General features: G+C 42.2%; 1 protein-coding gene across 5 annotated transcripts in view; it reads left to right on the forward strand.

Moving 5' to 3' along the window:
* znf341 (zinc finger protein 341) overlaps positions 1–16,166 on the forward strand; it is a 147,145-nt gene that overhangs the window by 117,209 nt on the left and 13,770 nt on the right. The window contains exon 14 of one of the 5 annotated variants that reach the window (XM_048241469.1): positions 14,847–14,962. The exons of 3 other annotated variants lie outside the window; for them this stretch is intronic. In XM_048241469.1, coding sequence (XP_048097426.1) covers positions 14,847–14,962 — 116 coding nt within the window. Of the gene's footprint in view, positions 1–14,824; positions 14,963–16,166 lie in introns of those variants that run through there. One more of the 5 variants, XM_048241471.1, reaches the window with a different exon arrangement.

Consider the following 16,166-nt stretch of genomic DNA (forward strand, 5'->3'; position numbering starts at 1 on the left):
ACTGTGGATGTATCACCAAGTATGCATAAGGAAGGGGATGCTGGGATGTGACAGCCAAAGATGGAAAAGAGAGATTTTGTGACACTCACCCAGAAGTGGTTGATTGGAGTGCAATGCCAAACCGCATGAATGTATGTATCTGGGTTATTTTGTGTGCAGTGAGTGCAAAGATCCGAGCCAAACCCCATTTTAACCAATTTATGTGCAGTGAAGTGGAATCTGTGAAGAACCTTGTATTGTATTAGTTGTAGATTACTATTCTTTGTCATGAGGTAGATGTTTTTGCACATTTTGGTCCAGAAGTCGGCACCGGGAGTAATTGATAAGTCTGATTCCCATTTGTGATATGGCAGGCCAATTGTTTTTTCTGAACGAGATATAATTTTGTAAATTTGGGAGAGTATTTTTTTGGGAGAGGGAATATTAAGCAGCTCTGAGATTGGTGGGGGAATGTCAAGGTTAGCTGTCTGGATGTTAATTTTTCCTAGGATAGATGATTTAATTTGCAGGTGTTGTAAGAAGTGTTTACTCTCGATGCCGTGCTTCTGGACCAAACAGGAAAATGAGGCCAGATTATTGTCTTGAAGAATGTGTTGAAGGTGAGTGATGCCCTTTCCCATCCATGTGTGAAAGTTAAGTGTTTTTTTATTGACGGTGAAATCTGGGTTATTCCAAATCGGGGTGCGAATTGATGGTGCTATAGGTGAATCAGTGATGTGGTAGAATCTCCACCAGGCTGTCAGAGTAGCTGGAATTGTTGGGGCTTTGAAGGATGGATGTTTTTTGACCGACTGACTGCAGAAAGGGAGATCTGAGATTTTAATTTCTTTACAGATTGTTTGTTCTAGGTCTAACCAGGTGTTGTCTGAGGGGGTGGGGTGTAGCCATTTGTGGATGAAGTGGAGCTGGTTGGCCAGGGCATAGTGCTGGAAGTGTGAGGCCTCTAGTCCTCCCATTGCTTTTGGTTTTTGGAGACTGGTGAGTTTGATCCTTGGGGTCTTATCTTTCCAGTAGAATTTAGTGATTAATGAATCGAGAGACTTAAACCAGAGTGGGGTGGGCTGGGTTGGAATCATAGAGAATAGATAGTTTATTTTGGGCAGTATTGTCATTTTGATTACTGAGATTCTGCCCATGATGGATAATGGGAGGTTCTTCCAGCGTTGAAGGTCATCATCTATTGAAGTGAGTAGAGGGGAATAATTTAGGCTAAATAAGTCTGACAGCCTGGGGGAGACTTTTATCCCTAAGTAAGTGATAGAGTTAGTGCAGAGTGGGATAGGTGAAGAGTTGGCTGTCACATCCCAGCTGTTGGGATGTAATGGGAGAACTGCAGATTTATTCCAATTGATTGAGTATTCAGAAATTTTAGAGAATGTGTCAATGAGTTTGATGGTTTCTTCTACTGATGTTGTGGGGTCTTGAAGAAAGAGAAGAATGTCGTCAGCATAAAGGCTGATTTTGTGATGCATATATGGAGTCTGGACACCTTTGATGAGGGGGTTCTGACGGATGGCAGCTGCTAAGGGTTCAATGAAGATTGTAAATAGTGAGGGGGAGAGTGGGCACCCCTGTCTAGTTCCCCGGTGAAGAGTGAAACTTTGTGATGTTAGTCCATTGGTGATTACTGTGGCTGAAGGAGAGGTGTATAGAAGTTTAATCCAGTTAATGAACGACTCCCCGAAGCCAAACCTCCCTAATGTGGAAAACAGGAAATTCCAGTTCACCCTATCAAAAGCTTTTTCTGCATCCAGAGTTGCTATGATGGTATTATCTTGAAAATTTGTGGAGTGATACATTATATTTAACAGTCTGCGGGTGTTGGTGGATGAAATTCTACCTTTAATGAAGCCTGTTTGGTCTGGGTGGATAATGGATGGGGTGACCTCTGCTAATCTGTGTGCTAGAATTTTTGCGATTATCTTATTGTCCACATTGAGGAGAGATTGGTCGGTAGCTGGATGGCAATGTTGGGTCCTTATTGGGCTTGAGGAGCAGTGAAATTGAGGCTGTGGTGGAACTAGTTGGAAGACGTCCTTTCTGTTTTGATTCATTAATCATTCTGATGAAAAGTGGAGCTAAGATGGTCCAAAATTGTTTGTAGAACTCAGCAGGAAAGCCATCCGGACCTGGTGCTTTATTATCGGGCATCTGTTTCAGGGCATCAAACAGTTCTTGTTGAGTTATAGGTGATTCCAGGTTTTTTATTTCGGTCTCATTGAGTTGTGGTAATTTGATGCTGTTTAGGAAAGAGTCTATGAATTCCTGGTTGGGGTTTATTTCTGAAGAATATAGTTTATTGTAAAACTGGTAAAAAAACATGATTTATTTCTTCAGGTGAGCTGGTTAGCTTCCCTGCTGAGTTCTTTATGACCGGGGATTGTTTTTTTTTTCTTTGTTACGTTGGATTTGATTGGCTAAGTATTTACCTGATTTATTGCTATGGTGGAAGTTTTCCTGCCTTAGACGGTGAATCATAAATTGAGTGTGTTTATTGAGTATTTCATTGAGTTTGAATTTATGTTTCCTAAGTTTTGCCTGTGTTTCTTCAGTCGGGTTGCTTGCATTGGTTTCTTCTAACTGTTTAATTTTATTGTTGAGTTCTACTTCCTGTTCTTTTTCCTTCTTTTTTTGTATACTGAATATGAGATGATTCTTCCTCTGAGTACTGCTTTTCCTGTTTCCCACAGAAGGGAAGGAGATGATTCAGGGGAGTCGTTCATTTCTAGAAAGAATGCCCACTCTCTCCCAACAAAACTGATGAAATTTGGGTCTTGTAAGAGGGATGTATTAAAACGCCATTTGCTAATTGGTCGCTGTTGGTTAGTTATGTTCCATTTAATTGTAACTGGGGCATGATCGCTAATGACTATGGGATGAATTGTTGAATCAGAGATATTTTTCATTATAGAGTTGCTGGTTAGAAAATAATCAATACGGGAATAGGAGTGGTGGACCGGAGAGAAAAAAGAGTAGTATTTGGAGTCTGGGTGCTGAAGCCGCCAACAATCGCTAAGGCCAGAATCGCTCATGAACTGTTTTATTGTTTTTGTGGATTGCCAGATTCGTTTGCTTTTAGAGTGATCAGATCTGTCAATTGTGGGGTCTAACACTGTATTAAAGTCGCCTGCGATTATGATGGGACAGCCAGATAGAGTTGAGATGGAGGTGAAGAGGTTCTGAAAAAAAACTGGGTTGTCTGTATTAGGGCCATAAACATTAACAATTGTTACAGGGGTATTGTGAATTGAGATGTTTATGATGACAAAACGTCCTTCTGGGTCTGTGATGGTGGCGTTATGGATGAATGAGATTCTTTTGTTAATCAGAATGCAAACTCCCCTTTGTTTTGTATTGTAATGAGATGAGAAAATGTGATTGTCATTGTCTTGATTTGATGCGGGTGTAGTCTGATTCTGAGAGATGAGTTTCTTGTAGGAGACATATGTCAGCTTTTAAACTATCCAAATGATTTAAGAATTTGAGCCTCTTTGCCTGAGATCCAATCCCACGGATGTTCCAGGTCAGGAATGTAAGTGGTACCATGTTGTGATTGTACAGTTATGAAAATGTTTGAGAAGATGGGTATTGTGTGTGTGAGAGTGTGTGCAGGTGTCAGTTAGATAGGAGAGGGGGAAGGGGGGGGTGGAGGAATAGGTATGTAATGTGGTGTGCGAATGAGATGTAAAGGGTAGGGGCTGAGAAGACTATAGAGCATAAAGAGGTAGGAATTTGGTTCTGGAGTGGTGACAGCATGAAAATGTCCTGTTTAGCATTGAAAACATACAGATCATAATTTGACTTTAGCCTATAGACATAATAAACAAAAACAGACAGGACACACAAGCAAACATGTATAGACAAAACACCATGAATAACATTAAACATTGAGAGAGCAAAAGAGAATGGGTGGGTAGGGGGAGCAAAAGGAGTGAAACATAAGAAGAGAGAAGAGAGAGATGATCCAAGCATCAGTAGGGAGTGGGTTAGAGAGAGTTGAGGGTGACAATGTTATAATCAAGATGAATGTTGGCATGAGGTATGATGTGCTATAGCCAGGTGGTGATATTGGGGTTGCGATACAGAGTTCCATTAACATACAGTTTATCGACTGACAGTGCTGCTCGTTTGCCCTCTTGCCTGAGTTGTTTCATTATGGGCAAGAGGGCTCTTCTTCTTTCCTGTATTACTTGTGGGAATTGGTCGTTTTAGTCGAATGAAGTGCCTTTCAGTTCTTTTCCTTTGCTTTTGATGAGTTCTTTGTGTTTGAAGTGTTGAACTTGGCGATAATTGGAGGAGGTTTTTATTGTCTTTGGAAGTGAGACGGTGTACACGGTGGAAGGTAATCTTGTCAACTGTTTCTGGCGGTAGTTTGAGAGATGACTGCAAGAATTCTTTAACTGCTTTCTCTGGGTCGTCGGGTGTATCTTTAGAAGTTGGCAGGGGAATTCCGGAAAAAATGAGGTTATCGCGCATGCTGCGGCACTGGAGGTTTTCTTTCATGGGGATTGTTTCTTTCATGATCCGATTTTTGCTGGTGAGTTGATTAACATGGTCGGATAAGTTTGTGATATTTCCTTTGAGTTCACGGTTTTCTAATGCGAGTGTGTCGATCTGTGATTGGGAAAATTCGAGGCTGGCTTTTAAGTCCTTAATATCTGCGTGCAGATGTTCCAGTATTGCAAGTTTGTTGTTTATGGATTGTAGTAAACTGACCTCGATGGATGTAGAAGTAGCGCAAGCGGTAGGTGATTCTGGTTCAGTCTCTGTTGAGTAGTCACGAGTGCGTTTCTTGCTGGGTTCAGATGCCATAAAGTCCAGCATGAAGAGGTTGCCGTTGGAAAAGGTGGAGAATATAATCCGGTTTTTGATGAGAGTTGTAGGGAGGTAGTGATTGTTTTTAGTAGAAGAAAAATAAAGTTTTGTATTTCTGTTTACAAGCGTCAGTGTTCAGTGCGCTGCCATTTTGGATCTCACCCAAAGTCTCGCGATGTTCAGTTCAGTGCATCACCTGTCTGACCCTCCCTGTGTTTGAGTAGGACCGTAATGGTTTCTAAGTCAAACATGCCTCACTTTTATGGGACAGAAACACATCCTTTAACCTTTCCTTCTATTAAAGAAAAAAAAACTTATTCTTTAAGAGTAGCTGAATCCCACCCCCTTTGCTTGATTTGGAGGGATTGGAGTGTATTTATCACATGGAAAGGATATAATGTTAATATTTGTTAGTGTATTTGTGAGTGAATGTGTGTGTGTGTGTGTGCGAGAGAGTGAGTGAAAAGTTATTAATATTTGTGAGTGAATGTGTGTATGTGCGTGTGTGTGAGAGTGCAGAGTGTGTTGTGTGTGTGTGCCTAGCTTTCGGGTTCACATACTTATGTCTGCGCGTGTGTGTGTGTATGAGAGAGAGAGAGAGAGAGAGACAGAGGGCCAGATGTACTAACGCTTTTGCGCCCATTTCAGGCGTATTTGTTTCGCAATGTGCGTGTAAAATCATTGCAAGGTATGTACAAACAGGCCGCAATGATGTAAAAGCGCAAACTGCCTGTCGCGGGAGCTGAAAGTGGCAGATTGCGATTGTCATGTCATGCATATGCATTCATGGGAGGATCCAGGGGAAAGTGGGAGTTCAGCGTAAAAAGATGGGAGGGGAAGAGTAAAGAGTGCCTAGTTATGTATTCCGCGGTATGTACAAAGACTGCTCCTGAAAGCGCACGTCTATTCTGCGCCTAAATACTTCCGCCTTGTAAAAGCAGGTGTTAATCCACATTGCAGTTCAATGCGTCAATAAGAGAACCTTTCAAAGACAACAGAATCGCTATTTAGAACACCAGTTTTGTGGTGAAAGTATTTGTACTACCAAAAGCAACCTTAACTTTCGTTGGCCTTCGTGATGTCTTACTTTCACTTTCACGCCATTCACTTAAACTTTCCTACTTGCTAGATTTGACCAATCTTCCATAGCCTACGTGCACAAGTAGTTTGAGTAGAACTACTGATCTTCATTATCTCCCTGCTTGTTGACATCTTATCATGTACTGTATGGTATTATTTCATGATCGCTAAACGTTTGATTCTTTTTAATGTTGTCATCAGTTAACTTCATTGAACTGCGCTTGTAGGCGCTGCCATTCAGTTGTGGACGTTAAGAAAAAAGTGCGTTTATGGGCGGAGAAGGGCAGAGAAAGGCGCAGTTTACACTAAGGATTGAACGATTGATAAATACGACGGAAACTTGGGTCTGACAGCGCTCGCAATCTGCGGTGTGTCTATGGCGCTGATAACGCTACGTTCGCAAATGTACGTACATCTGGCCCAGAGAGTGCAGTTTGTGTGTATGTACAGTATGTGAGTGCATAGTTTTATTTGCAAACATACTTAAGTCTGCATGTGTGTGTGTGTGTGTGTGTGTGTGTGCCTAGCTTTATTCACATACTTACGTCTGTGTGTGTGTGTGTGTGTGTGTGTGTGTGAGAGACAGAGAGTGCAGTTTGTGTTGTGTATGTATGTATGTATGTGTGTGCATAGTTTTATTCGCAAACATACTTAAGTCTGTGTGTGCCTAGCTTTATTCACATACTTACGTCTGCATGTATGTGTGTGTGTGTGTGTGTGTGTGTGTGTGTGTGTGTGTGTGTGTGAGAGAGAGAGAGAGAGAGAGAGAGAGAGAGAGAGAGAGAGAGAGAGAGACAGGACAGAGAGAAAAGAGAGAATCCATGCATGTCTATCCCCACATATCTAGTTGATTATGTGTCTCACTTTAACCTTTTACATTAAACTTGAAAGCCAATTACTAGACACTGTAAACAAGGCATAAACAAGCCATGCACAAGGTAAGTCCAATAACAGAAAGCTAGTAACAATTCTCACTATAAACAACAGTGAAGGTGAAAAGAAGGTGAAAGGTCAAAAGCCACTTCACTACTTTACTGCTTAGCCGCTGTACAACTTACAGTGCATTGCATTTGCAAAAAATTTAATTTGATAGAACTTTGTCACTCAGTTGTGAGCGATGGGGTCTCATTATCACCCCGCCATGGCTGAATACACGTTCAGCAGGTGCACTTGATGCAGGGATAGCCATAACTCTTACCGTCACCTTGAACAAAGAGGGGAGGGTGTGCTTATTTATGGCACAAAACTGAAGGGAGTTCTGTCCATCACAAACGTCCAAATAGTGGTTCAGCTGAATATGGGGACTGGAACCCGAAGCTCTCTTCTGTTTCTTGCGGTATGCTGAGAACAGTCCGGACTGATGCTCTGGGTCTGCCATTGTTATTGGGTCCTCTTGCTCATGGGGGTGTGTTGTTGGGGTGGCCTTGTATGCCTCTTTGAGAATCAAGTCTGAAATGCACAAGCAAAAACGGTGATCACAAAAAGAATGCAGGTAGAGTAACAGACAAAACAGTCATAATAACACACAGCTGGGTTAGGCAAACATGTAATGATGACAATCTGTATCATGTACTGAAATGTTCTTTTTAAGCCTAGTTGACATTAGCCTAAATTGTATTTACTATCAAAAATATAACATGCCTTTGATCATCAAAGACACAGACTCCTTGATATCTTCAGAGACCAAAACGTCATGGGTCAACCACATGTTGCCAAATGAAGGATCCATCAGAGCAGCTTTTAGATAAAGAGGGTCAGAGAAAGGCTCTAATGGCCCATCATCCTGTCCATCTTCCATCCTCACGTTCACAAAGATCCCTCTGAATCTTCTTTTAAGGGACCTTTGCAAGCTACAGATCAAGCCACCTAAGTAGCACACTTCCTGTTTTTGATTCTCTAGGTGGTGATTTAAAGAAAAGACACAGGGCACCACAGCACACAGGTACCACAGCACTTGTGGTCACATTTCTTTCTCCTTGTGTGAGATCTGTGGCTTCTGCAAAAGGCTGAATGACATATACAAGTTCCTGTATCTGATTCCACTTTCTAGCTGTGAATACTGTCTCCTTGTGTCCCACATTTGCAAGAAGTGTAGAAAGTTCTAAGTGGTCACAGCTAAGCGCCGCTTTCAGTTGCCTCAGTGTAGAATTCCAGTGCATGGTAACAGAGGCAGGGATTCCACGCTGTCCAAACTCATTCTCAAAGTTCTCCTTGAAAGAGGTGCTTGTGTGGAGCAGGGTGCTCAACCTGGAGGCTTTGGCAAGGGCTGCACTAACTACTTTGGTCTCTGAGGCCATCTCCTACAACCAATTGAAGTGTGTGTGCAAAGCAAAGTCTTGTCTGGGATTTGGAACAGAGTGATGCTTCAACCCTCTCTTGCTCTTCAACTGTCAGGTTGTTCCAAATGTCAGAATCATCAAGGTCATCTTCTACCTCTTCTTGACCTGGAAAACATGTACTGAATGCTTTTTTCATGCTCGCTGCATTATCGCAGATTATGTGTTCAACCTTTCTCTTGATCTGGAAGTCTTCACATATTTGCTCAAACTCTTCAAAAATTCTCTCTCCTGTATGGGAACCTTTAAAGCGGTTGCACGCAAGCAACTGGGATTTCAATTGCAGACCGTCATCTTCCCTACTGAGCCAGTGAGCTGTGACCCCTAGAAATCCTCTCATCCTACGGTCTGACCATACAGTGGGTCCCAGTTAAGAATTGACACTTCATTCACCATCAAGGTGATTCACGCAGCTGGCTGAAATGTAAGTACAACTGGAGCCGCTTGGGGGCAGCAGCATAGTCCGCTGTGGCGTTCCACGGTCGAACCGGACGGAGCATTCGACAGCAAGGGCTGTGATTGGCCGAGTTTTCAGTGCGTTTCTCTGTGTTTTTAGCAGCCCCTGCAACATGCTAGTCCACTGTAGCCTATAAGCTTTGTACTACTTTGTAATGTTAAACATAGTTTTGGATTCAGTGGCAAGATGTCTTGATTGTACAGTGCCTGTCTCTCAGTAATGTTTTAAAATGACAAGCTTCGTCAGCTGGCAGTAGGCTACTTTGTCGGCAGTCATGAGAAGTTCGCTTGCTAACAGAACATAAATATGCTGCCCAGAAACCTTGTGAATAGTTATGATTTGTTTTACTACACTAACAAGGTTAAATATAGCCTTTGCCTACAGCATCTCCTTAACAGTAATGTTAACAAAATGACAGCATTTATATGACAAAGGAAAACGAATTCGGTCACTCAAGACTGCCACAGCAACCAGTGTAGGCTACAGTCCTACTCAATAGGCCTACTCGAAGCAGATAGCGTTGTCTGCCGGTCGAGTGGGTTAATCTGTGATATTTCCAGAACAGGTCTGCAACTTTCAGGCAGTTCTGAGTTCGAATCTAGGCAGGAGCAGAGCCATATAAAGGCCTAGGCCTATTGTTATCATTTTTTGCAAGGTGTTGCTCCTGGCAATACTTGTTTATAAGATGTTTGGTGATTAGTTGATAGCTGTTTTTGGGACACGTTAAACGTTCTTTATAATGAGCGATACAGGGAGTAAAAGCGACTGTTACGCTATTACAACTGTAGGCTACAATGATTGCAATACAAAAATATGCGTGTGTTAGTTTAGTTAGTTTTGTGATGTTTTGCACTTTTGCCTCATGTGTTTTCAGGTTTGAGGGCTTTTTTGGCAAGATTGACCTTGGTTAGACTCTGCATATGTTATTTGCAATTTTCGACACACGTCTGTTATTAGTTCAATAACAAGTGTTCCTTGTTAAAACATGTGACTAGTGAAACTCAAATGATTTTAGAAATATTTAGCCAAAGCCAAAAAGTGTTAGAGAGGAGAGACGCCGGTGCAGCTCAGATGTCTTCTAAATTTTCTTTATTCTTTAGTAAAAGTTTAATAATGTTCTGCACCTTTTACTAAAGAATAAAGAAAATTAACCCTTTAGGCGCCAGAGGTTTTTTTCCGAAACGATCAATTTTGACATCTTCATTTCAAAAGGCTATATCTTAAAAGTGATAAAGAGATAGAGACTTTCTGTAAATTAGAGAAATATTAAGGATGACCCAAAGTTTATGTAGAGATTAAATGTTTATATCTAATTTGCATATTATGACGTCATATGGTGGCGGCCATCTTGTATTATAGAATTTTCATGAAAAGTCGCATGTTTGAATGATAAAATGCACCACTTCTTTCCCCCCAAAATGTCCCTCACCTTCTGTAAGCTATATTGTACAATACTAAATGCTCAGGTAAATAGTAAGTAGTGAACAAACTGTGTAAATCATTACCAATAAATGGCAGAAACAAACCAAATGCATGTAGCGGTAGACTGGCCTTTTGCTGTAGAGATTTTCCATTTACTACATACAGTAGGCACTCTGATTCCATGTATGGGGCACATATATATATTATTCAGATGACACACAAACACAAGTAGACAAGACCTGTTTAGTTCAAAAGCTCATTTGCCACGGCAAGGCACAGATCAGGAGTGAGATGACGAGACAAGACAAGAGACAATGTTAGTATTTTTTTTTTCTTTTTGTTGTTTTGTTGATGTTTTTTTTGTTTTTTTTCTTAGCTGACAAAGACACACACATCACAAGGACATGAACACACAAAAAGGAACACATAGTGTATGTCCTAAATGATCAGAGAAATAGATAGCAAATCAACAGTGTAAATCATTACTAATAAATGGCTGACATTTTTTTTTTTTTATGTAGCAGGCCTTTTGCTGTAGAGATAATGACTCCCTATCCCTATCCATACAGGGCCGGCATTCCCATCATCTTGTGATAGACTTTGCATGACCTAATGTGTGTGTGTGGGAGAGGGAGAGAGCGTGTCACCACCTCCACCATCGCGAGCAGCATGGCCAGATCTGCCTGGCGCCGAAAGTGGGAGAGAATTTCGCAGCCTCGGACTAGGCCTACTGTCATTCTCATTGCGACTCCCACACTGACACTACGTTCCCCTAACTGTCCTATGAGCACTTGACCTCGTCTAACATACCCAGTGGCATTAGACAAAGGCTCCACCACGCTACTGTCGCCAAGCTGATTGTGGAGATGCACACGTTCAGAAGACAGAAGCTAGCGCTTATGGACATTAGGCTACCTCCAGCCTCGATTCGCCACACCACTAACACCCTGCTAACTTCCCCGATGAACACCAACCCGCGGAAACATCATTCCCACCAGTGACATTGGGCAAACGATTCAACGTTTGTGCTTGGTGTAAGCTAAACTATGGAGTAAACTTCACTTTGTCCAGCTGCATCATTGCAAGGCAGGGACGATCTGAAGCCTCACTAAACGAATCACCGTCATTTTCTGAAGGCAGATATTCCCCTTCAGAATCAGGGTCCGCAAATAGAAGACCCAACACTTAATTTCAGGTAAACCTTTTGATGCCATTAGGCGATAATCTAATGCAAATACCGCTGACGCGTTGACAATATCGCTCTGATAAAATAGCTCACACGCTATTACTAGCTCCGGTATTGCACGCACTGATTCACTGCAGCTGTAGTAACGAAAGTTTTGTTAAAGCATGACTTTTTCCGACTTCGGGGATGGCGGTATGACATGTCTGCCATCTAGTGGAGTGGAGGTTGAACGAAATATCACACCCTATTTGACTAAATCGGCCGTTTTATTCAGTACCGCATCTTGTCGACTAAAGTCGACTGTGGCGCCTAGAGGGTTAAGAAGACATCTGAGCTGCACCGGCATCTCTCCTTCTCTCTAAAATGTCTGTCCTGGCCTGGTTGCACCGGATTGTCGCCAAACGACAGAAGCGCGGAGAACCCTCCTTTGTCTACCAAAAAGTGTTACTTTAGGGCTCAGCAGCTCCCCACTGCTTGTGAAAAAGGGGGGGGGAGGGGGCTTAACGTGAAAAGCTTAATGTCCCAAAACGGCAACAAGTCATAATGGTAGGCTACTGGAAGTGGGGGGAGGGTATGGGATGACCAGAGCCGTCTTCGCTGTGCTATTCAGAAAGCATCTTCTATTGTCTTTCCAGCCGCACACAACACGTGACCATATAGCCTATTGAGTGCCTTAACAGATAGGCTCTGCTCTTGGGTTTGGCCTCACAGCGAACTCAACCCTCTTGTTGCTTGCAGTTTGTTAAATAAAGCGATGCAGATTACATTATTTATTTCTGATTAATTGCGTCTTTTGATGTCTTTTGCAACATCTGCTTGTTAGGCTGGGCTACTGTCAATGTCCTGTACAGGTAAATGTTCAACAATTGCTGGTGTAGGCCTACAGGCTATAATCAATTAGGGACTGTTCGTTATTTATTTAAGGGGCTACCGGAGGAGTTTTGGGAGCGTTAGTCAAAAAAGACGTGACCCTCCCTCGCCAGCAAGACATTTTTCTATGACCCTCCAAAGTGATTGAGAAAAAACGCATGACCCTCCCCAGTCCCAACAATTTATTGATGCCTTCTGTAGGCTACTGGGTCAATTTGGGAGCTTGCATGCTACGACACCTTCCTTGAAATGCCTTGAAAAGGCTGTCGTTTGCACAATTTCACAAATAATCACCGGGACCGAAACAAACATGTCAACTTTTCCTGGGTTTATCGCATATTTTGAAATTGACAGATGGTGCGAGGCCCTGTGCGAACTTGACAGATGCATGAACTTACGTGCATGAAATCATGCGATAGCTTACTTTACACATAGCCAAGGCTACCGTCGGTGCATTTTAGTAGCCTAGTCTAAGCTACACCAGCTTGTCTTTAAGAGGGGACATTGTATAGCCTATAACATTAGCTGAGTCACATATTTGGCCATATGGTGTTTATCATAGGCTACATCACGAAACCAAATAGTGTAACAAAGGCGAACACTTTAACAGGGGAAATTAATTGGGCATGAATCATTGTGCTGAACGGTATTTGTCAATGAGCAGAAACACACACGATTGGTGCTGGAAGGCAGTTTATATCATTCCTTGCCTCATTTGATAGTTAGTAAATCTCACAATAACCTTGACTAATACACTAAGATACAGTAGGCCAATGCAGTGATAATATAGAGAAATTACACAATTTTAAGTAAGTATGCAATATAACAGATAACACTACTTCAGATAACACTACTTAATTGTGTTTAATGTCATCACATATTATTTTCTCTCCCTAAATGTTGAGGTGGGTACCCTAGTACCTCCTCTATGGAGCCATCTCTACATGCTAGCCTATGGTGAATATGTTGTGGGTGAAAGACAGCCACCTGTCATCTCAATGGAGCCCAGCCTGAGTTGGCAAACCCTATACCTGCCCAAATTGAAAAGGCTAATCAATCAGATAAGGCTACAGTCAAAATTTTGATATGCCCGACGACAGAATTTGTGGGTTTCATCAGGTCCCTTTCCACAGGTGTATTAATTAAGCACCATGCAGTCTGCATTGATAATTAAGGTGCTTGATTTTATGGTAACACTTTACTTGACGGGTGGGTTTATAACACATTCATAGCAGCTGTCATAAACTGCACATAAAGCATTCATGACTGTTTCATTAACATGACTCAACATTCATACCAAACCGTTCATGAATGTGGAAGACCGAACGACGACAACTTGTCAAAATAAAAGTCCAACAATCGCAAAGCACGTCTCATCACGTCACATCTGAGTCAATGAGCTACTCTAGTGCCAAAAAGACAGAACATGGTCAAGCAAATAATTTTTGTTTCATAAAAATTTATTTGTTTTATGATGTAACCTTTGCAGATGATTTCTCATCTTTTGCTACTGGGAATGTCCAACCGTTCCAGGTTACACAAATACGGGTCAAACTCAGTGATTTACAAATATTTCACAACTTGTATAGTAAAGTGACATTCGATGTAGACTTCATAAGATATTCATGAAATATTTACAAAGGCTGGAGAGATTAAATGAATGGTATCCAGGTTACACAAATATGGGTCAGCTGAATGTAGGCTGGTTTACCTTTGCGGTTGTTTGACTTTTATTTTGACAAGCTGTCGTCGTTCTGTCTTCCACATTCATGAAAGGTTTGGTATGAATGTTGAGTCATGTCTCATGAAACAGTCATGAATGCTTTATGTGCAGTTTATGACAGCTGCTATGAATGTGTTATGAACTCACCCGTCAAGTAAAGTGTTACCGATTTTATACACCTGTGGAAAGGGACCCAGACATCCCAAGTCTCCCGGAAGTTCCGGGAGTCTCCCGCATATTGATAGCGGCTCCCTGACGCCTGCAAATTAGATAAAATCTCCCGGAATCTAGAGTGAGCGATCAAGCATGCGAGACCGCGTGTGCATCTGGAGTGTAGGGCTTATTAACGAGGGGAGAGAGAGAGAGGGGTGGTGCGTGTGTGTCTGAGCGCATCCAAGACAGAGAGCATCCTGATTGGCCTGTTTCGCTAAATCAACCAATCAGTTTTCAGTGTAGGCGGGCTTTTATGTCTTTTCTCCCAAACTTAATTAATCAGTTCAGTAGAAACAGGAGCGTCATGGTAGAGTCAGTGCCTCAAAAAAAGGAAAATGTAAGACCCATTTCAAAGTGTAGGCTACCCTTGTCTCATAAGAGTAAAACATAATGATGGACCTAGTCTTGCACGCTGCACTGTTTGTAAACAGTGACTTTAGCATTGCCCATAGCGGGTTAAATGATTGCAAAAGACATGTTGAGGTGAGTTTAACAAGTGTCAATTCATGTGCATATTATTCAGGCCTATAGCCTACTAGATGGCTAGTTACCAAGGCTACATGAAAAGACCAAACTACCAAAATATACATATTTTATTTTCACAATTTCTATCTATAGGCCTTCCTTATTTGTTGTACTGACATTATTGTATAGGCTAATTTTTTTTTTTTTTTTTTTTTTTGGGGGCTTTGTGATGCCTCCCTGAAATGACTTTTTGCAAGTTGGGATGTCTTCTCTCTGTAGTGCTTCTGTAAAAGGCCTTCAGAGTCTTGGATCGCATACCAAACTTCCTTATTCGTCTGAGGTGGAAGAGACGCTGTTGGGCTTTTTTTACAATCTGGTCAGTGTGACCATCCCAGGTAAGGTCTTCTGTGATATTAACACCAAGCAACTTGAAGTTTTTAACCCTTTCCAAAGCATCGCCGTTGATGGTAATGGCATTAAATTGATCTTCTTTCCTCCTGAAGTTTACAATTAGCTCTTTGGTCTTTGCCACATTGATAGGTTGTTCTCTTGACACCACTGTGTTGTTAACTTCTCTCCTGTAGGCTGTTTCATCGTTGTTCATGATCAGACCAATTACAGTGGTGTCATCATCAAACTTAATAACCATATTAGAGCTATGCATAGCCACACAGTCATGAGTATACAGGAAGTAAAGGAGTGGGCTCAGGACACAACCCTGGGGGGCACATGTGTTGATGGTCAAGGAGGATGAAATGATGGAGCCCATTCTCACCAACTGGCGTTGTGACAATGTCCAGGGTCCAGCTGCATAGACTGGTGTGTATACCAAGACTCCTGAGCTTGCTTACTGGTGACAATGGTGTGTGACCATTAGGCCTGGATCAAGGGAGAGAACAGGAATGGAGGGGGTTCTTTCTGGAGGGTCAGTGGTAACCTCAAAGCGGAAATAGAAGTGATTTAGCTCATATCATCTGGGAGTGAAGGATGAGAGATTTGGATCTTGCATTTCTGTTCTTTAACCCTTAGAACCAGATTGACGCAAAGTGCGTCAAAAAACACACCCTCTCTTCTCTGTTACATTGCTCCGCAACTGTTCATCGCAGCGAGATGAAACCTTTATTGCGTGACAGAGGAGAAGTGGGGCTTTCCAACGAGACTTAGCTTCATCATGAAGCACACGCCTCCTCCTTTGGCTTTTCCCGATAATTCTTTTGACCTGTCAGCCCGAAACACAGAGAACCCAGTGGGTATGATGGCATGGTCTGGTGTATCTTCCGACAGCCAAGTTTCCATGAGATATGATGTTACAGTCCCTCATTTCCCTCTGAAAGGAGATTCTTGCATGTAACTTGCACAACTTATTATCCAAAGATTGGACGTTGGCAAGTATGGTTGAAAGCTGTGGTCGGTTAGCACGCCGTCTCAAACTCACTAGCACACCGGCTCTCCTACTCCTTCGCCGGCGGTGGCGTCTCCTCCATGGCAACACTGTGCATGATGCATATCGAGTGAGCAAGGGATCCCAGTGAAGAAACTCTGGCTCTACACGAGTGGTCAGTGAGTCTTTTATGCCCAGTAATGTGTGTCTGTCATACC

The sequence above is a fragment of the Alosa alosa genome, chromosome 4 (assembly GCF_017589495.1).
Source record: "Alosa alosa isolate M-15738 ecotype Scorff River chromosome 4, AALO_Geno_1.1, whole genome shotgun sequence".
NCBI lineage: Eukaryota > Metazoa > Chordata > Actinopteri > Clupeiformes > Clupeidae > Alosa > Alosa alosa.